The sequence below is a fragment of the Callionymus lyra genome, chromosome 2, assembly GCF_982586985.1.
Source record: "Callionymus lyra chromosome 2, fCalLyr1.hap1.1, whole genome shotgun sequence".
NCBI lineage: Eukaryota > Metazoa > Chordata > Actinopteri > Syngnathiformes > Callionymidae > Callionymus > Callionymus lyra.
Window position 1 is genome coordinate 38,334,050 of NC_141819.1, and position 23,909 is coordinate 38,357,958.

The 23,909-nt window shown below is 39.4% G+C and overlaps 2 protein-coding genes across 5 annotated transcripts; one reads left to right on the plus strand and one right to left on the minus strand.

Moving 5' to 3' along the window:
* Window positions 1–139: 139 nt before the first annotated feature.
* ndufaf8 (NADH:ubiquinone oxidoreductase complex assembly factor 8) lies at window positions 140–706 on the plus strand. The gene is made up of 3 exons (XM_087785050.1): window positions 140–342; window positions 430–540; window positions 605–706. Exons 1-3 carry the CDS (start codon window positions 262–264, stop codon window positions 623–625), a joined length of 213 nt encoding a protein of 70 aa, XP_087641176.1. The 5' UTR covers window positions 140–261; the 3' UTR covers window positions 626–706.
* slc38a10 (solute carrier family 38 member 10) lies at window positions 705–18,584 on the minus strand. Of its 4 annotated transcripts, none has more exons than XM_087785047.1 (18): window positions 18,366–18,584; window positions 17,993–18,210; window positions 17,021–17,138; window positions 16,595–16,640; window positions 16,408–16,501; window positions 16,148–16,291; window positions 14,314–14,438; window positions 9,488–9,590; window positions 9,224–9,409; window positions 8,765–8,873; window positions 7,222–7,328; window positions 6,992–7,145; window positions 5,828–5,983; window positions 5,029–5,394; window positions 4,888–4,974; window positions 4,630–4,650; window positions 4,285–4,425; window positions 705–2,524 (listed from the first exon to the last, which is right to left on the minus strand). In XM_087785047.1, the coding sequence occupies exons 2-18, from the start codon at window positions 18,080–18,082 to the stop codon at window positions 1,302–1,304; spliced, it is 3,270 nt and encodes a 1,089-aa protein (XP_087641173.1). In that variant the 5' UTR covers window positions 18,083–18,210; window positions 18,366–18,584; the 3' UTR covers window positions 705–1,301. The 4 variants fall into 4 exon arrangements, with proteins under 4 accessions (XP_087641173.1, XP_087641174.1, XP_087641172.1 ...); XM_087785048.1 differs by lacking the exon at window positions 14,314–14,438 and adding an exon at window positions 14,858–14,982 and having other exon boundaries at window positions 705–2,521; XM_087785046.1 differs by lacking the exon at window positions 14,314–14,438 and adding an exon at window positions 14,858–14,982.
* Window positions 18,585–23,909: the final 5,325 nt, after the last annotated feature.

A 23,909-nucleotide genomic window follows, 5' to 3' on the forward strand; every position in this document is an offset into this window, starting at 1 on the left:
TTACAGAGCGACAAATCCAATTGGTCGGCTGGAGACAACTTCAGCTGCTTGACAACGAATCAACTGCTTGGATATTCACGCTGGTATTTGATTGACAGGCGAACCAGCAAATCAGGAAGTATCATGTTCAACCCTCAGGAAGCGTAAACATTATGGCTGTCAAGGACTTTACCAATGTTCGTTAAAAATGGTTTTCATTGAGAAAAGCCGCTCGTCGTTGGCTTGATCCTGTGCACGAACTCTTGAAGAACGATCGGCACCATGTCTGGGCCAAATGTTTGGACTCGTAGCCGGGAGAAGATGCGACTGTTCCCAGAGCTGTTCGCACAATGTGGATCTGAGGTGAGGATTGCTTTATATCATCTAGTCATATCATGACATAGATACTCTACTACAAATTCATCCTTAATTCTTAAACTTGGGCTCCAGGCAGCGACATATGGCAAGTGTGTGGCAGCTACTACTGCTGGCAGACAAGAGTTGAAGAAGGATTTGTGCCTGAAGGAGTTTGAGGCTTTAAAAAGATGCTTCACGACCGCGGTAAATAAAACAAAAAACAACCTGCAGAGTATTTGTGATTCTAAACATTTTCATTCACTTGCAGGCAAAGAGGAAAACCAAGTGAAGTGTGGAGTCAACACTCTCTGAATGTACATATCCAATCGTCGTTTCGCTGAATATAATAAAGTGTGTTTTGAAAAATCTGCCCATGAATATACTTTATTTATGACATCAAAAAATAGTCTGAGAAATAGCCTCTTATTTACAGCTTAGGACTTTTAAGTGCTAAAATATTAACAGGCACTGCAGCACGAAGAACATAAAACATAAAATAAAGGAAGAAGAAAAAAAAAGATACATTTTTCAAAATAGAAGCATGACAAGAGCAGCACGTCTGACTCGTAAGGCACTGATGAATACACAATTCAGATAGTGGAATGTTCCATGAGAGGCGAGTGTGCTTCACGACACGTCCGATTGGTTCAGTCCAGACTGAAGGCACATTATTCCACGTTTACAACATTAACATTTAACCCTAACACAAGACATGGCAGGAAAGTTCAGACCATCATTACACTTCTTCAAATATTGATCTTTGCATAGATTCATCTCAGAATGTAACAGCATCTCCCAAAAATAAGTTAAAAGTACAGACTCTCAATAACACTTTGGATTATCCGTCAGCCTTTTGGATCTGCTGGTGCTTCTCTTCCTCCCAATATCAAAGGTACCAAAATCAATAAGAGCAAAACTTCTTAGTCCACAACGCTCCAGACTGGGGGGCACTGATCTTCATTGTCTTACTTCCCCTCCTTCTCCTCCGAGATCTGTCTGATCTGTCTGGAGTGTACCATCGCTCCAGCCAGCAGCTGTTCCTCCAGCGCCGCGTGCAAGTCTGAGCCCCCCAACTCCAGCAGCGGCTCCAGCCCGTGAACCCCTTGAGGGCTCCTTGCCAGCAGCTCTTCGCCTTCGACGAGTACTGCAGCTCTGCGCCTCCTCTTTAGATCGGTCTCTCCCTGGTCCCTCACCCTCTCCTGGGAGCCCTTAGGGTGGGCATCCACTTTGATGACCCCTTCCTCCGCTTTCTCCCTGAGGTCCTCCTGCCAAGCAACCTCCTCTTTGAGGTCCCTCCCTCCTTTCTTTAAAGCTTCACCACCTTCTTCTAGAACAACTCTGGCTTCCTCCGGCTTCTGAAGCACCTGCTCTTCTCTAAGCTTCTCTCGCATCTCATTGTCCGCCAGTTGTTTCTCCTGTTTGTGTTTCTCCATGGCTGCCCTCTCTTCTTCCATTTTCACCTTTGCTTCCATTTCTATCCTCTTCTGGGCTAATGCCTTCTCCAACTGTTGTCGAGCCAGCTCCTCCTGCTGCTTCTTCTCTAGCTCTTGCTCTAGTGCTCTTGCCAATCTGGCTTGCTCCTCTTTCTCAGCTCTCTCCTTCTCCAGCAGAGCTTTGGCTAATACAAGTTGCTCCTCCTTTTCTTTTCTTTCTCTGTCTGCTCGCTCCTTTTCCAGCTGAGCCTTGTAAACTCTGGCCTGATCCTCCTTTTCTTTTCTTTCTGCCTCCTCCTTCTCTAACTGGGCCCTAAAAAGGCGAGACTGCTCCTCTTTCTTCTCCTTCCCAAGCTGCTCCTTTTCCATTCTTTTCAGCTCCTTTATTTTTTCTTCATTGAATCGGTTTTGCTCTTCCTTCCTTGAAATGATTGGGTCATTTTGGCGCCTATCAGCTGCTTTCTCTCCGAGGGGAACTCCCCTCGCTCCAAGCTCACTCTGCTCTGGCGCCACCGCTTCAGCTGGACGGTTGTTCTCCTTGTAAGGAGCCGGCTCACCTCCTTTAGCGCTTTCAGCCAAAGCTTTGTGGCTCTCCACCGGAGCAACGTTCTGAGCTACAGCGTGTGGTTCAGCAGGTGCTGCCGCCTCTTTGGAGTGTTTTTCTTCCGCATTTGGACCCAGGTCTTGAGCCTTCACCGCTCCACCTTCCACCAGCTCTGGGTTTTCTTTTTCTGCTTCGCCATCAGGAACCCCTGCTGCAATCGTTAATACTGGGTCAGACATCACATATATGAAGATTGATCAGAAAGTGAACATATTTAAAGGACTTCAGAAGTAATGTGGTTAAAAAGTACTAATTTCTGTTTTATTTCATTCAAGGTTTTGCAACAAATGGCTATAATTGCATTAGTATTACCAATTATTTTCTAACAGTAACAGTAATGGGTATTTACTGAACTTTTATTTTGAAGTGGAAAAAAAGTTTGGCTGACTTCTGCTAATTTACATTTATATTTTAATTCATTAAAGTTTAAAGTCACTTTTACGGGTTATTGACTCTGTGATTGTTACGTAGCGAGTGAACTTTCCTGCTGGTTTGTCTATCGCTTTGTGATATTAGGATTATGAGAGAAGCTCAAATACAAATCCAAGAATCGGCAGTAAAGATTTGATCATATTCAAATACGATGCTACAGAAGTCTTTCCTGAAAAATAATCAGGCAAGTTTCAGGTCTCGACTTCTGAAACACTGGCATGTTCATAAGTCACCATGAGGTTAATCTATTTTAATTGTGAGCTAACCAGCTAACGGGCTACATAATTTGGCCCCAGAGCCTTGAGTTTGAATTAGTGAAGTGGTCCCCAAACTCTGGGATGGCGTCATTTAACGTGAGGCATTTGTTACTGAGACACTTAGAGAGAAAGATAAAAACATATCTGTTATCCTTGTTGTATTGACTATCACTGTCTGATTAGGTGTTTTACTTAAAAAAAAAAAATGTTGGTCATGTGACAGAAACAGTTAACCTGTAAAGTAGCGAACATATGTAAAACACAAAGATAGATGGACCCAGGTCTCAAACTACTTAATATTTAACATTTTGCTGCTTTTATTTTGGTGGTTTATATCTAGCTGGTCCATGAAAATGATGCTTATGATAAAACCAGTTAAAAGGCTGGGACCCCTGATTAAGTGGCTTGAATTGGTTTCCATTAAAAAAAAAAAGAAGTTTTGCTATAATTTAATCCCATTTTCAATTTATTATATCATCCTATTTTTCTTTGTATTCCTACTGTTCTCTTTAGTTTTCTGTTTGGGTTTAAAACATGTCTTAACCCTCCATCATCACTTAATTGTTTTATTTATTTTGAAAGTTGACTTTAATATTCACATTTAACATTGTTTGGTTTGAGTTGCATTTTACTCTCTTATTTGCTAGAAATGTTTTTTTAAATTATTTCTTTAAATTGCTCTCCTTATAAGAATGGTCAACAAAATCCGGAATAAAGAAACCGTTACCATAATTCTATCACTTCAAAAAAAAAAAGGGATATAATTCAGTCAATTGGGAAACAACTAGGACTACTCATTGTGTAAATCTTTTTCCACATATTTACTTTTTAAAATGTTAAATATGTTTTATACAAGACCCGTTTGTTTTGCGTCTTTTATTTATTTTGTTAATTGGATTATTATCTTATTGCTTTTATAAATATATATCCATGTTTGTAAAAAAAAAAGTATAAACATAATAATATTAATATATACAATAATAAAAGAAACATTAAAGATTCTCTTCAAGACAAGTGCCCAACTGACAACTGTTTGACTCACTGTCATTTCTGCTTCCCAGCATGCAACGTAAAATATTTTTCATCTGAATACATGAACTCTTAATAAAAGACGAAACAAAAAGAACAGCTTGTGGTGTGTTTAGAATCCTATCCGGACAAATTATTTTTGGCAACACAAAAATGTCTCCAACTGTGGACAAAAGCACGTGTTGATACACACCAGCAGGCTGTTTCTGGTGGATTTCTTTGTGCTGCTCCTCAATAACAGCCAGAAGCTTCTCCTGCTGATCCAGAAGTCTCTTCTGTTGCTCCTGCTGCTCCTTGATCACCTTCAACAGGATGGCGTGGTCCAGTTGGCCCTCTGCATGGAGAGAGGAGACGTTACCCTCAAAGTTTAAAAGTCTCATGTGATATTGACAGCCTGATGTTACGATTTCAAGTGTTATTGAAAACTCATCTATATCTAACGTGAGTTAATCACAATATAGTGAGACGTCTATGACTATGTTCTACAAACTGTGTATTAAAGGTGTCACGGACTAGGAGAACATGACGTGCTTCATACCTGCGACCAGCTTTTTTATCACTGGGTCCCGCCATAGGAAGGAAGAGTAAAGGGGGCGGTAGAGAAAAGTAAACAACAGAAAGTCAACCAAAAATGAGACAATCCAGCGAGTTGAAGAGACAGGAGAAGTAGCGCGAGTCTGAATAGTCGGTGGACAGGAAGAGAACATGTAAAAGCAGAGGAGGACTGATGTGCATGCACAGAAGGAAGGAAAGCATCGTCGTCAAAGATCAAAAGACACAAAAAAGAGCAACTCACCCTCCATCTTCTCATCATTGGTGCCTTTACCGTCTCCAGGAGGAGCCTCCACAGCAACCAAGTGATGTTCAGCATCAGGAAGTGGCACTAAAACCACCAAAGGTTAAAACCCAGATCTCAAATGAAACAACAACAACTCACCTTTCACTTCAGCTTCTGCCACTTTATCAACAGCTGGATTCACCACCACAACTGGCTCCAGTTGCTTCACCTCGTTGGGAAGCTCTTGCTTGCTGTCCACCTCAGGCACTGGCTTCACCACTATCTCGTTGGACTGTAGTTCACCTTCTCCCAGGTTCACAACCTCCTTGTTGACCTCTGACTCCTGACCTCTAATGCCCCCTAAATCGTTACGTTTTGCTTCTTCCTCAATCTTTTCGGCGACAGGAACCAGAGGTTTCTTCTCCGCCTCCAATTCCTCCACGTTTTTCCTGGTGTCCACCTGGACTTGATCGTGAGGGATGGGTGGTTCGTGGCGGTGGGCTTCTCTCTCCGGCTGAGCAACACCTGACAGAAAGACACAGACTTGTTGTTCAGCTGCTTGATGGTAATCCAATGAAATGTCATTCCAACTAGTAGAATGGTTGAATGAACATTTCAAATGCTGAAACTTTGATTTTTTTTTCTTGAGATAGAAATTTAGTTGTTTTTCAAGCATTTAATTATTACATTTAAATCATTGAAATCAGTAATTTTTAAAGCATATTGAAAGATTGAATTCTCAGTGTTTTAAATAATTTAATATTACAAATTGAATAATTTAAAATATCAGATTTTTCTTTAAAACAAAGATTTTGATATTCTAATTCCAATAATTAAAATATTGTAATTCAGAAAATGTCTTTTAAATTCATTTTCAATATAACATTTAACCTTTCAATATTCAAATGGCACTGATGCTTTTCACCCTGAAACACATGTGTAAAGAAGTTAATCTCACCAGCATCCGGACGGTCCAGCTGCACCTCCTCGTTCTTCCGGTCTGGTAGTTCAGCAGGTCCTTTAATCTGAGGCGGGTCGGCCTTGCCCCTGTCGTCTGGTCCCTGCACGCCGACTGGCTCTTGTGCCTCGACTGCCAATTCCTTTTGAATATCATCTGCATGAAGAGATAAAAAAGAGCAATTCATTCTATACAATTCAAATGAGAGAAGAATAAATTATCTGTTCTTCCGACTTAAACGTGATCTTGTCACTCCAAATAAAACCTGAGCATCTGTCTTTGTGTCAGAGCCTCTGTCTCTTAACTAGACAACACAACAGTCATCTCCACTAGTTATACCCTGCCTTCACCCTCTTCTTCATCTCTTTTGAATTCTGCCCATCACTCTGTATGGTTGCACGCATGCATCTTTAGTGACTCTCCCCACAGTCTTGCTTCTACCGATTCCTCTTCTCTCTGGATTCTTTTCCAACTCTGACTTCATTAAAGTGACACTCGTAAATACTGCTTTATTTCTCAGACTGGTGAAGAAAGGCAAAAAATATGAGCTGCCATGTCCTCTTGAAGCCTAGGCAAAGAAAATATTTCCGTCTTAAAAATCAAACTAAATACACAATAACAACAAGGATCCGTGTGTTCCATTAAAACGGTTGTTGGCTGATGCAACACCATAAATAAAGCAAACTTTAACTTCTCAATGAATCAGGGCGACAGACTTCTTCCACTAGGGGGCAGCAAAAGCTAACGGAAGCCACAAAGTAATGATTTAGTGCAGGGAATAAAATGTACAACGGACTATAAAACACTTCCTCGTTCTACAGCCTCCTCACACATGAGCCACTTTCCTTTACCCAGACGCAGCTAGTGGGATTTTATAGCTGCCACGAGAGATAGGAGGATAGACAATCTGCCTGTGGGGGTGGAGAGGAGAGAAATTGCTGGAGTTTGAAGGGCATCACTGTCTCTCCATCAATGTCAAGCCATGGTGCTCTCAGATATTATCAGGAGGTTATCTTCTCTAGCTGTAGGTCCATCAGCGTCCTTTTGTCTCCTCTGCTGCCTGGCAGGAAATACTTTAAACCGGCATCATATAGCTTGACATTTATGCAACCACTCGCACCAAAGCCTGTAAATCATCTCCATTAGTCGGTCCAATTCTCTCACCTGGGACTTTAGGGAGGTCTGGAAGGTGCATGATGTTCTTGCCCGGTGCTGGTGGAGGCGGAGCTTGGACTTTGAAGCCTGGACTTCTGGCCGAGATGGACAACGTGGTGATGGTGCTGACGAGTAAAATACCCAGTCCGACAAAGAGCACAAGCTACATTTGGAAAAATGTATAAGATGCTGAAAAAAAACAGGAAGAACTTTTGGAATTATGTTTTAAGATGAGCAACCTGAGCAATGACAGTGTTCTTCTGGATCTTCTTATAGATGAGGGCAGGACAGATGAAGCAGATGAGGCTGCCCATTGTGGCACCAGTCAGGCCCAAGATGGTCTCCACTGGAAAGAAAAAAATCATGTTAATCGTTAACTCTTTAGGTTTAACTCTTGAGCAAAAATCAAGAGAGGCAACAAAAAAAAAGCTTTTTTTGGCAAAAATACACTCTACTGTGACCAAAAATGCACGCAAATGTGAATTGTATTCTAAGCTTTCCAGAATCAGAACACTTTTATTCCAAGCTTTGGCACTACATAACAGTTGAATATCCATAATAACTAATTAAGTAAGTCATTTTTACTAATGTAAAAATCGTCATAATCATACAATCATTTTAAGATAATTTAGTTTTGGATTCCTATTCATAGCCTCATGCATGTTATACACACTTATTGTTGTGATAATCATCTGAATTCATTCTAGCGTCATTCTAGATCCGACCACTAGGGGGCACATGTTACTGAGCCGACGTTAATCAGAATTAAATCCAAAAACGTTTTTTGCCGATACGATTTCTTTTTGGTGTCAATAATCTTCATCCTAAAAAAATCTTTTTTTTCCCCCTAACTTTCAAAAACGAAATGAGTTTCACCCGAAATGTAATACAGAGGTTCCCTTTTCTGTTTTTACCAGTTTATTGTCGGCATTATATCAATGAACCGACCTTCAGAGGAAAACTGTTAAAAAATGAATCATATAGAGTTTGTGTTTCACCCATTTGAACTAGTTTCTTTTTTTCAGATTTGACTTAAAAACAAGCGTCTTGATGTGACAATAGTCCCATGTGAATGTAAACAAAATGAAACACCTGTAATTAGAAAATAAATCATACTTTTCTTTCTGCGTGGCCCGGAAATAATAATAATATAGTAATAAACCCCCGCAGTGCAAGTGGAGCATCACGTCGATAAATAGGGTTTTATATCACTGCATACTGAGAAAAGGCCCAGCTCTGTAAATCGTGTCCCTTATTGGTGACAGTGTCCAGAGTCTTCCCTTCATAATGAATGTTAATTTAGATCCAATACTGCAGAACAATGTTCCACTGGCAGCACTTAGTTATGGTCTCAGCGGAGCAGGAACTGGCACAGTGTCAGGGCCGGAACAACACCATTAATCCAAGCGACGGACACCATATTGTCTGCTGCGGATTTAGTGTCCCTGCTTCTTACTCTATTAGCCTGATTGGAAACACAAAGAGCTCCAAGAACCTGTGCACGGCACGTGCACACAAACAACTGACGGCATCTTTCAGTGCTATTATTCTGGGGCCAGATTTGACTATCAAATATAACTAAACCTGATATAAGTATAAGGACAAATGATTTAAGGCTCATGTTAGCTGGAGACAGTCACAGACTCGTAAAGTCACATTCACTTGTCGTAAAGCGACTCCGCCCACATCTGGGGGGGGGGGGGGCAACACGTGCCCCTCCGAAGCTCGGCTCGTACACCCTTTCAGTCAATCTGCACCCGATTTCTCTCACAGGCAGCGTACCATTGGGGATGAGAATGCCTCCCAGCATGGTGCCGAACACGATGCCGAGGGTGATCATCTTGAAGCGCAGGGGAGGCATGTATCCACCGGCGAATGTCCCATCTTTTTGCTGCAAGTTAAAAAAAAAAGATAGAAATATGTTGTGGAGCCATTATTCTGTGTGACTATGTTTTCATTTCATCACAGATGTACAGATTTCAGAGCCTAGCAGGCATCATGAAGGCAGAAAGTTTCAATATAGCAAAAATACAACATAAAGAATATTTTTGGATGACCATGGAACCTATAATAAGTATCCCCCCCGATCCATTTTAAACCTTCTTTATTTACATAAACATAAGAAATTACCTACTTTCTGTGAGTGCATGTTAAAAAAGTTCCTCTATATTGTGATTATAAGCTTCAATAATATTGCGGTTGTTAAGGCTAATTATGTCGTCATATTTCTTCATTTGTTACCTGCTGCTGCTCAAACAGCATGGTGTTGATGGCCTGCCGACAAGGCAGGATCATCATGGGGAACCCGACAGCCACCGACATCATGAAGCCCACCCGGATCATCTCCGTCACCAGGTTGGAGGGAAAGTTCATCAAGACGTTTCCTGCGATGGTTTCTGTGAAGCTGACGTAGCCGAAGAAACCCACCTGTCAGGAGGAAAAGAGTTTTAAAAAGTAACCGGATGTGATGTTTGAGAGTTTGTGTGTGGATGTGACTGCACTCACAGTGATGTAGAAGATAGTGACCACGTTGAGCGACGAGGTGAAGATGGTGCTCATACGTTTGACGGACGGCTCGTCCAGGCTGTCGTAGGTGGGCAGGACTTGCCTGTAAGAGACGGGTGGTGCAAAACACTGTGTGCTTTATCTCAGAGAAAAAAAACATGGTTTTGCATTCATGTGCCGAAGATTTCACTCTAGATTGTAGAACTTTTTTTTAGTTTTGTAGTAGTTATTGTAGTTAACAAGGAAGTTATACCTTTGCTATCTCTGCTGCCTATAAAACAAACTTTGAGTCCAATTGTGCCATGTTTGTGAAGATAGTGAATCAGTGTAGATTTTTATTTTGAGACATATTTTATAGATTTTTATTTGAAAACTCTTGCGAGTCACATAAAACATGATGGCGTGCTAAAGTGGACCCCCGAGCATGGAATTTGACACTTGTGACCTAAAGTATCGGAAATATTGGATACAATATATAATTAAACGATACATAAAAGCAGAGATTTCAAACACAGTCACACAGGGGGGAAATCTTTAGTCTGTATTTACCAAACTGGAAGTACAAGTTTGATCATGATATTTAGTTTTTCCAGTCTAAGAGACTCGATCTATCTGGATTATCTCTGTTTTTCCTCCTTCACTAAACACATCACGCTGCTCTCGTAATCTTATTGGGAGTCACTGGAGAATCGTTGACGTCAATAATCTCTGTTTCTTAGCCTGTCTTAAATACATTATCTTTAAGAAATAAGCATAAAAATAAATCTACTTTGATTTTGAGCCAACTATCCAGAGAGCCTTATATAAGGACTTGGCGGCCCAGAAGATTTATATAAATGTGTACAATAAGGAAAGTTTCTCACAGCTTTAAACAACATTAAATCTATTTATTTGAAGAGAACCTACTGAGCATCCCAGAGCACATGAAGGCGCAACAAAGCATTTTTAACCCCACAAATATTTGGACTGAGATGATGGAAAGTGTGTGTTAGGCTGTGGTGATAGAAGTTGAAAAGAGAAAAAAGGGAATATGAGATGCAGCGACCCAATATTGTTTTGATTTGACGTGTATGCTGCCATGTCATTTCCACACAGTACAACCAAAGCCACTCCAAGGTAAAGTCAGCGAATGATTTAACTTTAAATATGCTAAAATAACCCTCTCATTTAAAGTAAAAACTCCATAAACAATTGAAACCAGCCAATAAACAGAGCTGTGTCTATGAGTCATCTCCGACTAGGGGTCCCGCTTCCTGATGCTTCTTCAATCCACAACATTTGTAAACCCCCTCAGCCAAGGTTAAATGGAACCGCATTTAAGGAACTGGGAGCCAAACTTTTCACTTGTCATCTGGCACGGCTGACTCGGAAGACCAAGAGGGGTTCTGTCTACAGCCCCGAGATATGACAGCGCACGCCATAAAGCGTTTAAGAAGATGCGTCGGTCTGGATAATAAAATCAGCTCCGAGTTTAAGGTGGACGGCAGCATCAAACAGAGTCAATTTGGCTACACATGTCTCTCATTGCTGCCTCGTTCTCTCCGGACCGTCATCCAAAAAAACAACAGAGCCAGACACCATCCTGCGGTAATGGTGATGCAGAGTTATGTTTTCAATGAAAGTAAACACATTTCACAAATGTAATAAAAATTTTCCAAAGTGCTGAGAGCTGTTTAATCAGCCTGTGAGTAGATCTGTGTGTGTGTATGTGTATGTGTGTGTGTGTGTGTGTGTGTGTGTGTGTGTGTGTGTGTGTGTGTGTGTGTGTGTGTGTGTGTGTGTGTGTGTGAGATAGCTGTGGTGCAGTGTGTTGATTAGTGGTTTGGCTGACGGTGTCTGCCATCTAACAGTGCGCTCGTCTCGCTCCGTCTGACTAGCAGCCAAAAAAAATCATCCTGCCAATTATCGCTCAGTATTGCGAGTGGGAGCGTTTACACACAAAGCACCGGCACACACACACACCGGCACACACAGCGCCTACTTTTTGATAAGCACACTACTCCATAATACGTTCCTATTGTCTGATGACACAATTATGAGTCTGCTTTAGATATATGTGGACTCTCACCCACTTCACCTTCTAGCTGTGCAAAAAACATGGTTCAAGGTTTTCTTTGTTTAATTTTTGTTTTAACTTTATGGAAACTGCTGTATCAGTCATTAAAATCATCCTATGTATTGAAATGTTTTCCATAATGTATTTATTGTAATTGTTAATTTTGTAAATAGAAAAAGATGATGTAAAAGTTACACTTTTTTATCCAGTTTTTGACAAAAATCCAAAATAAATACTAACAACTTAAGCTGATTTTTTTTAAATGTACAATTAAAATGCAAATTTTCCCTGTGTATTGACTGCAACCAGATGGCAGCAGTCATTAAATTCTCAGCAGCAAAGAAAACAATGAAGTCCTGCAAGATCCTGACAATGTCTGAGGATGAGAGGATACAGTCGACTCCAGCATCTTTTAAAGCTGATGCTTTAACATGTTTTGGTTTCATACCAAATGGAAGACGGCCACATTTAATGTTGTGAAAACATGTCGGGACCAAACAGTGATATCATTCCAACAGTTATGTCATTAAGAATTTAAAGTATGAAGCGTTTATATCTTCATCCACTTCAGCACAATATAAAGAAATTGAATGTACACTTTAATAATTATAATTATAATAATTAGCATTAGACATTGTGTTACATTTCAAATTATCTCATTAAATAATAGGTTAGGTAAGGTAGAACTTTATTGTTTTTTTCAAATTAGCCACAGCAAATACAGCAATTTTTCATTAAAAAAATTAAGTTAGTAACTGAGGCTCTTGGCCAAATTAAATGTACTAAAGGGTAGACATAATTAAATTAAAATGAATTGTTGATATAGTTGTAATAATTGTACAGACGAGAAATGATAAGATGAGGCTTCTGTGTGCCGTGTTCGTCCACATGGAAAAGACAAATCAATTTGAGTTGATACAGTTCCATTCCATATACTCTTTTTCTCCCATTAACACCCTATCTTTCTTCACCCAGATTGCATATGCTGACCCATGTCTTCTTGACATATAGCGAGAAAATGAAAGGACAGATTTGAAGAAGCTGATGGATTATATAGAGGTGGGTGAGCGATTGGTGTCATCCCTCTCAATAATCTTAAATCGACATCAATTACATCAAGTATTCTTGGCTGCAGGCATGAGAATTAGTTCTACTCTATTGTAGCTAGTATTGGTATTTTTGTTTTGTCATTATTGTGGTGGCTTTACAGTCTACCACATTTAGTATACAGTTGAAGTTTAATAACTGACTACCGTTGCAATATGCCATCAATTTACAAGGGGTTCATAATGTAGTATTGTAGTTATTACATGATGCATTTGCATTATTAAGATATCTGTGTCATGTGATAACAAGCAGCCAATACATCATCATGGTTTTTCATATGGTTAGGCCGTTGTTTTTATTTAGAAATAGTGCATTGCTGGAAAGTATTTACTGTAGTTCTATGAAACTATTATATATTGTGGTTGTAATCTGTGGCAGGGCCGTCACATGTAATCTATAGAAGTATACCAGTTTCATCAGAATGCTGAATGGTTGAATTTAAGTTGTTTAGGTTTAATTTTTTCATTCATTTGTTTTTTTAATTCAATAAGATCTATATCGAATGGTTGAATTAGTTTTTACGATCAAATTCAATACATTGTACATTAAAGGGTCTATTTGTATTTTACTTAATTGTATTTTCAAAACAATATAATATTTTCAATTTTATTGATACCGATTAGAATATCAAACTATGTGTAAAATAAATCACACAGAGTTTGATATTCTTATTCAATATAAATATAATATGAATGATACAATTTATAAATTCAATATTTTTTGTGCATAATGTTACGTGTTATTTTATATGTATAAAGCGTCTATATTTTCATTCAGTTCAACAACAACAAAAAAACTCAATTTGTGGAGCAGAAGTTATTATTTCCTCTTTTTAAACCTGTGGGAATAAACTGTATGGGTCAAAATGAATGCAAGAGAAACAATACATCCCCACTAGAATTAAAGGCACACTATAAACATCACACAGCGTGATATAATGCGAGTTCTAATGTTTTATTAGATGAACATAAGAACATATACAATAAAAAAAACAACTATGTATATGACAATTAGAACTTGGCAGCTTCACCTTGTGGTGTTTTAAACAGACTCTTGATCATGTTTGTCTTAAACAAGGTTATTGTTTAGAACTTTAAGAATCACGTACTTTACATTTTCTCAATGAAAAATGCAGTTAATAACGAAGAAGGAGGGCCAAATTAAATCTGCTTAAGGGCCACGAATGGCCTCCCAAGCCTGAATTTGGACATGCTCCTTGATCGAATTTTTAGCCAATCATGTGACACGCAGGCAAACATGTGACGACTTGCTTAAAATAAAGAACAACATTCCAATAAAATGATTTAGTTTCAACATTTGGGTTGTTAAACTCAAGCTTTCAATATTCTGATGACACTGATCTACTTCCATATTATTCGCCTTTAAAGAATAAAGGAGGGACATTAAAAATGAATGTAGAAACTTTTCTGTTATTGCATAAGTGTTGTGAACAACCAAAAGCACATCAGACACCATATCTGGAGACTTCAGGATAGGTGCTTCCATGCAGGAGTGTTAGGAATTATGACATGCAGAAATAAAGCGTCAATTGTCCGCCAGGGTTAGAGAGGGTTCTACTCTTTTATGAATAAGCTTCCAATCTCTGTTGGATATTAGTCTCATGAAGCAGCCCAGTGCAGGTGGAGGCGGGAGGAGTACTTACGACTGACAGGCGAAGGCCATCCCACAGATGGGGAGACAGCGAAACACACCCTCCCAGCGCACCAAATAGACCTGCTCTAGCCACCAGCCGCTGAGCAGCCCGTGTTTGAATGAGGACAGCACCATCTAAGGGGAAGGAGGGGTGGCGGGTTACAGCCCAAACCAAGTCAAAAAAAGAGGGAGGGAGAGGCACCAAGAGCAGAGCGAAGGACCGCCCTCATGCTGTCGCATGAAATCATGAATGAGGAAACGGGACAAGACGAGAAGATCAAAACCAGAAACTTCAGATTATATGAACTGCACTTGTTTCTTCTATACCTCTTTCTGTATATCCCGGACATTGCAGACCCACTTCTGCTCGCTACCACAACACACACACTGACAGAGCTCGGCCCAAATTCAAAGTGGAAAAAGAGGATGGATGAGGAAAAGGTTAGAGATATGTTGGGGGAGAATATCATGGGTGTGAAGCTGCAGGGGTCACATCAGGCTTTCTTACCAACCACCTTTGTACGGGGGGAGGAGGTGCAGGGGGTCTTACTTACGGGTGACAGCAGAAGGTTGTGGCGATAATGGGGAGGCACTGAATGACGCCCTTGAAGCGCCACAGGTTGACGTGCTCCGTCCAGGAGCCCGAGATTATGCCGTAGCGCAGAGACGACAACACTATCTACAGCACGAGCAGCAGCGGGACAGAGGGGGACAAACACAAAGACGGGGTGCAGAGAAGGAGTGATAAACGAGTGAGAGAAAAGGAAGACAGACGTGGTTTAGAGAAGGGGAAGGGTACACAGAGAGCAGGTGAAGACATAAGTGTTACTGTTAGAAGGTTTGAGGTCAGGACCGGGAGGGCCAGGCCTGGATCTAAAACTAGACTCACACCATAAACCACTTCAATAATATACATGTAGAGGTAGCAGTACCTGTCAGGGACAGAAATATATCCATGTACAACAGAAACACATAATGTTAGCATATTTCAGTCATTGGATGATTCAATAATGGGAGAAAACTGTTTTAATATACTTGAGAAAATATCGATGCATTGATATATTGCGATATTTTTTTTCACTATACTGTATCAATATCCAATTTATTCACACATATATTATATTATTATTTATTTCATTTCTGGCTTTAAAAAACATATTTTTTATCTCTATCATGGATCTTTTATGGTTTATATTTCAATAAAGTGTGTATTAAATAAAATAATTCTATTTTTTATTTACAATTAACATGCAAATATTCACACTGTCGTTTTATTTTTGTGTTGCAATTAAAATTCTTCTCATTCCAATTGAAACAATTGGGTAGCGGCAAATTATTGAGTACAAGTATGTATGAAATATTGTGTGATGACCCCTTAGGTTAGATGAATAAAGTATTTTATAAATGCATCATTTACTATCGATAAAAACATTGTGTATTCATGTTTATATTGACTACAGAATATAAGTTATAGTAACAGAATATTATTTATTCAGACAACCCTAACGTGCCTAGTTAAGGGTTTGGCTGGGGAAAGACTTGTTAGCCCAGTTTGATTCAGTTTGATTAGATTCACTTTGACATCCTTCCACGAGATATTTCTGGCTGATTAAATGAAACCACAATACAAACTAAGTGCAACATGTTAAGAAGTTTAGCTTAAATAAAGTTGCATAAGAAATTAATCTGAAGTATGAATTGTACATTATGATAACCTACAATATATACAATATGTTTAACAAACAAGAATAAAAATCACAAAACAATTTTCGGTCCAATTACGATCAATTAAAAAACAGGCAAAAATACAATAAAGGCAGACACTTGGGTGCAGCTTAGCTCACCGTGAACATGAAGAGGGTGTAGAACATGAGAGCCATGGCAGAGAAAGACTGGATGGACGACATCATGTTCCTCTGCAGGCTCAGAGGGAGGACGATGAACAGAGACACAGCGATCAGCAGCACAATGCGAAAACTGCCCGTAACCTTGACACAGATGGAGACACGTTCATTTAAGTTGTCATATCAGACAAGCTGTGATTAGTGGCGGAATATCTAAGGTCCTGTTCATCAAACCAGAGAACATTTGAAGGATGACAAACCTGCAAACCCAGCAGCTGTGCAAAGAAATTAGATCCCAGATCTGCGATGACGACATAGAAGGCGATGCAGGTGCCCAACATCAACCCTATCATGCTGCATCAACAGGTGAAATAAATCATTTTAAATGATTATTTAAAGTATCATTGGATATTATTGGTCATTATAATAAGAGAATGTTTGACTCGCCTGGTCTCCACAAGTGTTTTCCCTGCTTTACCGTAGGCGTGGAAAGCTGCAGAGAAAATTAGTTTTGAATTCACATTAGAAAATGTTAAAGTGTAATCGAATTCTTGAATAATGCTCCTCATAGCAGAAGGGTTCTTTCCCCAGAAAGTTTGGCACTGTAACAGGTTCAGCTACATCTATGTGGCAAACTCCTGTGTTTGTTCTGCTATCTTGTGTCCACATATTCTACACAGTGGTCATGTGACCTGATTTACCAGTAAATGTACACATGCTCACGTGCCAACTTGTAAAGATATCGATGTGATTTATGTTTGAAGAGGTCAGTCGGGGTGATTTAGAAATAGAAGACTCAAAACATTCATACTAAACAACTTTATTATCAATAATTCTTATTCATTTACTCAGTCAAATGTAGCATTTTCTCACCCAGTCCTGCATATGTTCGTCTCTTGGTACTGCTTGCTGTGTGCACCAGGAACATGCACGACTTGTGGGTCATCCACGAGCAAAAGAAGAGCAGCAGGGTTCCCAGCACGATTCCACACTGGATACAGAGTAGAATAAATGACGGTAAAATGGACGCAATAGATCTGTTCCCAATTTACACATACTATTGTTTTGGTCAGCAAGTCAATTGATACAAAAATAAAAGTGAACGGAATAATATATATGACAAAAATCAATTACAAATGGTTTATATCACATGTCTAAAAGGCCAACCTTATGCAAAACTAACCCTTTCATTCATGTACAATATAAAATAAAATCATCCCTTTTTAAGTTTGATATGGATTTCTGAAGGCAAGAATTTTCAATTAAGCCGTCTTTTTTTTCCTTACCGTATTCCTACATCACTGCTCATTCATATAATATAGTCCCTTCCAAATACCACACTGCTCATTTATTCTCACACAATATATAGTGGCAATTCATACATGTATGGAAGGTTTAAAGTAACTAACAATCACATTTGTTTAGGTATTTAGACACTTGCTTAATGCGTCTTCAAACATGACAACAAAAACATATGAATGTTGCAGAAGAAACAGTGAAAAGCTCCTAGATACATAAATCAAGACAGACAATAAAAGTATAGGAATGGTAGACTGAACAAGTGGTGGTCAATTCAATTTCCCCAAGGGCCACATTTTATACAGTGACTGTTATGAGGGGCCATTAAGCAATGAAAATATTATAAACAACATTTTTTTGGTATTTGTTTTACTCTGATATGAAAGCACTTTTTGACGTTTTATTTTTATTTTTGAACGTAAAGAAATACTTAAAATGTGCCAAGAAAATTGAAGACAAAAGTCCTAAAACAAAAACGTCACAGGCATTTTACAAAATGTAATAGGAGGGCATATGTTTAAACACAAACACACTTTTGTGACGCACCTGTTTGAAGCAGAAGGGCATGGTAAGCACACTGACTCCCACGATGCTATTGACCACATTCATGATCAGACCCCAGTTAGACGCCGTCATCTTGCCGATATCTTCCTCTTCTTTGCGATTAAAGACAGATCAGATCCTTCTATTGTTGTTCAGTCAAATCTCTGCTCCAGCGACAGGCTGGTTCACAAGTGGAGCTCCTGTCACTCTGTGACGTGGCGCTTTGGAGATAAACACAAATATAATACACATAGGATAGACAAAGCAATGACTTTTTCTCATTCTCCACGCGACATAAATACACAAACTGAAAGCGTTGAACATGATATTATGTGAAATATAAAGACAATTTCAGGGTTAAGGACCAGTTTGTTACCTTCAAGTGCACCCGCCTCTCCACACACTGTTTACGTGATCATCTGTGGTTTACAAGCGATTATTTATCGTTCAAATAAAAACTTAACTGTTTTTACGGACGATAATGAATAAACAAAATAAAAATACTGTCTATAAATAATGTATAAATAGGAAAGAAAAGCTATATTCTTTGGTTGTTTCTATACGTCCATCCAGGAAGTGAATTCGACGGAGGGAGAAGAAGTCAGCCTTCAGCATTAACGGACTCTAAACACTGCAGCGCCTCCCAGTGGTTCTGTGACCGTGAGCCACAGTCACAGTGTTTGTCCATGATATAAAAAATGAATTACGTTCTGAGTGAAAATATTAAATTAAAATGAGGAATTGTAGGATTAACAGAATATCAAAATCAAACAAAAAATGTTTATTCTGTTATGTTTTGACGTGTATCTATCAATACATTGTACCATCATTTATGAAACTACAGTAACTGACATTCTTTATAAGTTGTTAACAGAAACTGAATCATAATCAGAAAGTTTTACTGTCAGTGTTGTTTATGGACTGACAAGAGAGCTGAGTCAAGAGGAAATATTACGAAGGCAATATTAGACAAACATGCAAGTGCTTTTAACATTAAGTAAATTAAAGTGTGTGCAGCTGAATGGACAAAACACCAGTTTCAGGTTTTACATTATGTTGTAAAATACATCCTCACTATGAGTAGGTTATTCAGGTTAACCTCCAGATTAATGCATTTCTTGGAATTGTCTTTTCTTTTGTGGAGTGAAATCCATCATAAATTGTCATTTATTCATAGATACGTGTTGACATGGAGAAATGCCATCACCCACTGTATTGTGTTCTCAAGCTTGCGGTGTTTTTCATGAAAAGTGATTTCACTCTGGCTCATGAATGTCTGTGTCCCCTGCCAAAGATCATGAGACAATATTGATTATTGATTTTTTTAAACAACCATTTAAATTACTGTGCCCTCAGATGGAAACACAGATAGACAGACAGACAGACAGACAGACAGACAGACAGACAGACAGACAGAGCCCACAGATGTTTATTAAGCTTGTTTTAGTTTATATGAATATATGTATGAAAGTTAATCCACTTGAACCGTTTAAAATTTAATAACTTCATGACTCACCTGTCAGAATAAATCACATCTAAATTTCACATTATTGAAAAGAGTGTATTGTTTTCTATGCCTCAACATCACCACATGCGTGAGGCTGAATCCTGTTGTTGTGGACGCCTCCAAGATTCCGCTCAGGAAAGGGATGCAAGGTCTCAGACTGGCTGGTCATGCATGACGTCATCGGACACAGCCACCTGAAAAGTTTCAGGCGGTGACTGGACTTATTTCCGCAGCCGGAGCCCCGGACCACTGCCCTCAGGGAGAGACCACTATTGTGTTGCTGGACCAGGAAAGAGAAGAAGAAGGAGTTGAGGTTGCAGAGTGACCTGAAGCTTTTCACCAGCTGTGTGTGTTTCCCTCCTCCCCAGAGATGAAGGATGTCCAGGAGCAGGTATGTGAGACTGACGAAGGGGGTTTTGAATTCAGCATTCATTAAATACAGTGAGACCTTTCACCGCTGCTCTCCTTTGTCTTCCCTCTGACCCCGGCTCCGTCCAGCTGTGAACTTACCCGGCTGTGATTCCACATAAATTATATAATTTGATTTTATTCTCGGTGAGATTACAAGAGTTTATGTGTGCATATGTGTGTGATCAGAGAGGTTAAGACAGGAAAACCCTGCTCATTGTGCACCAATGACCCCACAAAATCAATGTGACAGACCGGTTGATTGGCTGGAGGGTCCTGTCTCTCTGCACCTAATCCCTCAAGGTAGACCCTCGGCCAGGCCTGCTGCGCTTGTGTGTGCGCCTCTGCTCAATGTGTGTCTTTGTGCACCTAATCCCTCAAGATAGACCAAAGGCCATGGGACGGAGTATTAGTGCAGTTACAGGGGTCAGGGCTGTTTGTGTACATGTGTGTGTGGTGCAGAGTGAGAGAGTGAGCGCCACTCCAGCGTGGTCCAATTAGACGGCAGAGCACCCAGAACTTTCTGTGGGAGCCGCTCATGTGTGGAAGTGGCAGCGGGGGGGCATGTGAGGGGGTGAGGGGCAGATTTGGACGGATAACCTGGTCGGGGCAAAATTAGACGCAGGCATCTGGATTTGACCTCGGGCTCTTGCTACGACCCCCTGGCCACTAGGGGGTCACGGGGCACAAAGCAGAACGTTGACCCCGCACAGGTCAAGCATGCGGGTGGCTGAAAGGACGCCTTTGTGGTGTTTGGCATGCTCACTATTTCCCATGAGCACCAGGGGACTGTGTCTGCCCAGGAAACTAGACTGGCCGCTCAGAGACGATGTGTGTGTTTGTGTGTGTCTGTGGATGATGGGTTTAGTTGATTAAACACAACTCACGTTTTAAGTCGATTAAAGATAAGATCCATTTTTGTTCATCCTACAGTGGAGAAATTTGTGTTGTCAACGCAGCAAGTCGACAACAGGAAAATATGAACCAAAAATAAAATAATAAAATAAAACTAATAATACAAATAAACGGTTATAATACATTATACAGTAGTAACAATTGTTAGTGTTGTTTTTTTAATTATAATTTTAAACGTCACACAACTTGATATTTAAACTGCTACATGTTACTAATCTCAATATATAAAACTAAAGTCATGAGGATCTTCTCAACTTTTAAGAAATCCTTTACACTTTTTCACATCAATGATAAATTACCCAATACAGCAGTTCCTGTTGAAGAAAATATTTCTCTTTCTTCTCTCTTTTTTGTTGCAAGTAAACATCCGGCCACAAGGTGGCAGCAGTAATTACGTCCTCCAAGAAACAATGAAATCCCACAAGATCTCCCGCAATGGCTTAGGATGAGAGGATACAGTTGACTACAGCAACTTCAAGAGTCAGTCAAGAGTCATGTGGTCTGTACATTTTACAACACCAGAGACTCAAGTACTCGACAATACTACAAATATATCCTTGTTCCAAGAGTGTCATCATTGCCCGTGTATTGTGATACTTATGGCCAGTATGTATCGTTCACTTTTTCTCCCGTGACCTCCGACTTAGTGACTCTACGCACACAACCCGGTCAAATGTGGACTTATCTGTTACTCTATATGAATATGAAAGGGTCAGACACTACATATTTGACTTGATCTTTTAGACATTAAACCTTCAAATTAGGTTTAAATCATTTAATAAACCTCATTGGAATCCTTCAAATGACATGTCCGTTCCTTGACATCGATTCCATTCATCCTTTTTCTCACCACGAAGAGGAAAAGAAAACACTCTGGGCGACATCTATGATTCCTGTATAATTTCAGTATGTCAAGAATACTACAAAACCCTCTTGACCCTGGACAACTTCAAACAGAGTGTTATGCTAGGGCAGCAGAGATGAGGTTCACCTTGATTTGCAGGATTTTTCTTCTCACAAGTGACAGTCACAACTCTCTTTCTGTCTGGCTCAGCATTTCACATACAGTACATTTGACCAAAGACATTTCAACTTGTTACAATGTTCACTTATTTAGCTCAATTTAGGATGAAATATGTTAATAAATAAGCATCTAAACAGTTGTAGAGTTTAGTTTCTGGATTTAAACATCAGATTTTAGCTAGGAACATGACTGTTCTCTTTTAATCTAAATAAAAAAGAATCGTGTGGGTTTTAACCTGTTCTCTTACTAATAAAAGATGATTTCTACTTTTATTTTCATGTGATTTTTCATATTTACCTCACAATAATAGACAATTATACATTTCAAACATTTGATCCATGTTCCTGGATCATTTTTAGACCTGCAAATGTTTATTTTTATGTTGTTATATTATTTATTTTGTGTATATTATTTTATACATCCTTCTTTGCATCATTTTATCCATTGTCAGCAGATACAGTGTTTTCATATATTTAGACTTTTCCAACTTACCTGGAAAGTTTTCTCTTGTTTTATTAATAATCAATAAGATACAAAACCTTGAAAAATATAATTTACTTTTGTATATTTAATGAACCCTTAAACATGCCTGCATGGACTTAAAACGGGGCTAGCATAATTTGTTTGCCAATTGTGACATGATTCTGAAAAATGACGCAGAAGTTGCTAAGGGTTTTCTCCACCAAAAACATTGAAAGACTTGCGACTTTTAAAACTGTTTTAAATATACACTAATAATAAGGGAGCAATTTGCGCAAGACCGTTTTATGAATAAAGCCGAAAACGAAAAAACAATTTATTCAAGAGACAGAAGAGTTCATGACGAGCCCTGTAACATCCGTGAGACCGAACTGACTCAAGTGCTATTTATAGATATAGATCTAATGCAAAAGAGGTTGTACAACATTGCAGTAATTATTTAAACGCAAAGGGATTCTTGTTTATTCTCCAAAATATTTCATTCATTTTTGTTCATCGGTTATTTAGAAAATAAAGTGAATTCATCATTTTAAAGCCTTTTCTTTGTCCCTTTTGAGTTATTAATTGCATTTTGCTACATTTATCAAAAGAGCCCATTCCCAACTTCTATTGTGGCCTCAAGGGAAAATCAATATTCTGAGTTCATTTTTCTTATGAAGTGTTTTATAAAGGGAATACTGGCTATTTATCTTGAGTTTCATCACAATGCCCTTAATCTATACATTTGTTTCACGCTCGTACAAGAACAGTTATCCTTTCCCAAACGTCCTGGCCAGAAAAAGAAAACTTGGCCCCGCTCACTGAGAGCCACTCACATTCCCACCGTGCCTCCTGCAAAGTGCTTGAGAAGTTGACATTGGTAAGATAAATTCACTCTCACATTTGTTGATGTTTGTGTGTGTCGGCCAGTGAGCGCCGACTGAAGGCGGGCCTGTGGTCACTGCTTGTGTACATCTGTTAGCAGCTCCTTAATGAGCGTGCATGTGTGGCCCTCAGAGAAGCCTCTGCTCCAGTAATCACATTTAATTACGTGCCCGGCATTAGACAGACTATGAATAGGGGGACGGGGGGACGGGGGGGTTTCCAGGCCTCTTACTCTGAAATTGGCTGCATCCAGCTGAACATTGCTTACCTTTGTCCGGCCCATCCCACTGTGCTCTATTAAGACTTTGTCATTTGACCGTCACCAAAGCTCTCACTATTAATGCCGCACACTAAAACCACAACGGCAACAGGAACAATTGGAGTTTTCTTGGCTGAATGGCTCACGGCCGCCTGGATAATGAAGCAAATGGACCACACATTAGGCTCCGTCCTCCATCACAGCGCAGCGGAATCACTTTGAGAGCAGAGAATCCATGAGTTTGCTCTGCTCAAAGGTAAGGAAGTCGTGCCTCTGGATTTATAAGTTATAATGATCTGAGTAGAGACAACATAAGAAGGTCAATAATAACCACAGGGCAGATATAAACTTTACATTAAATGACATTAAAGCAGAACTAATTGTAATGCAATACAATCATGATATTTAGAATAATGTAAGTAAGTAAGTAATATTTATTTATATAGCGCTTTTCGAGACCAGG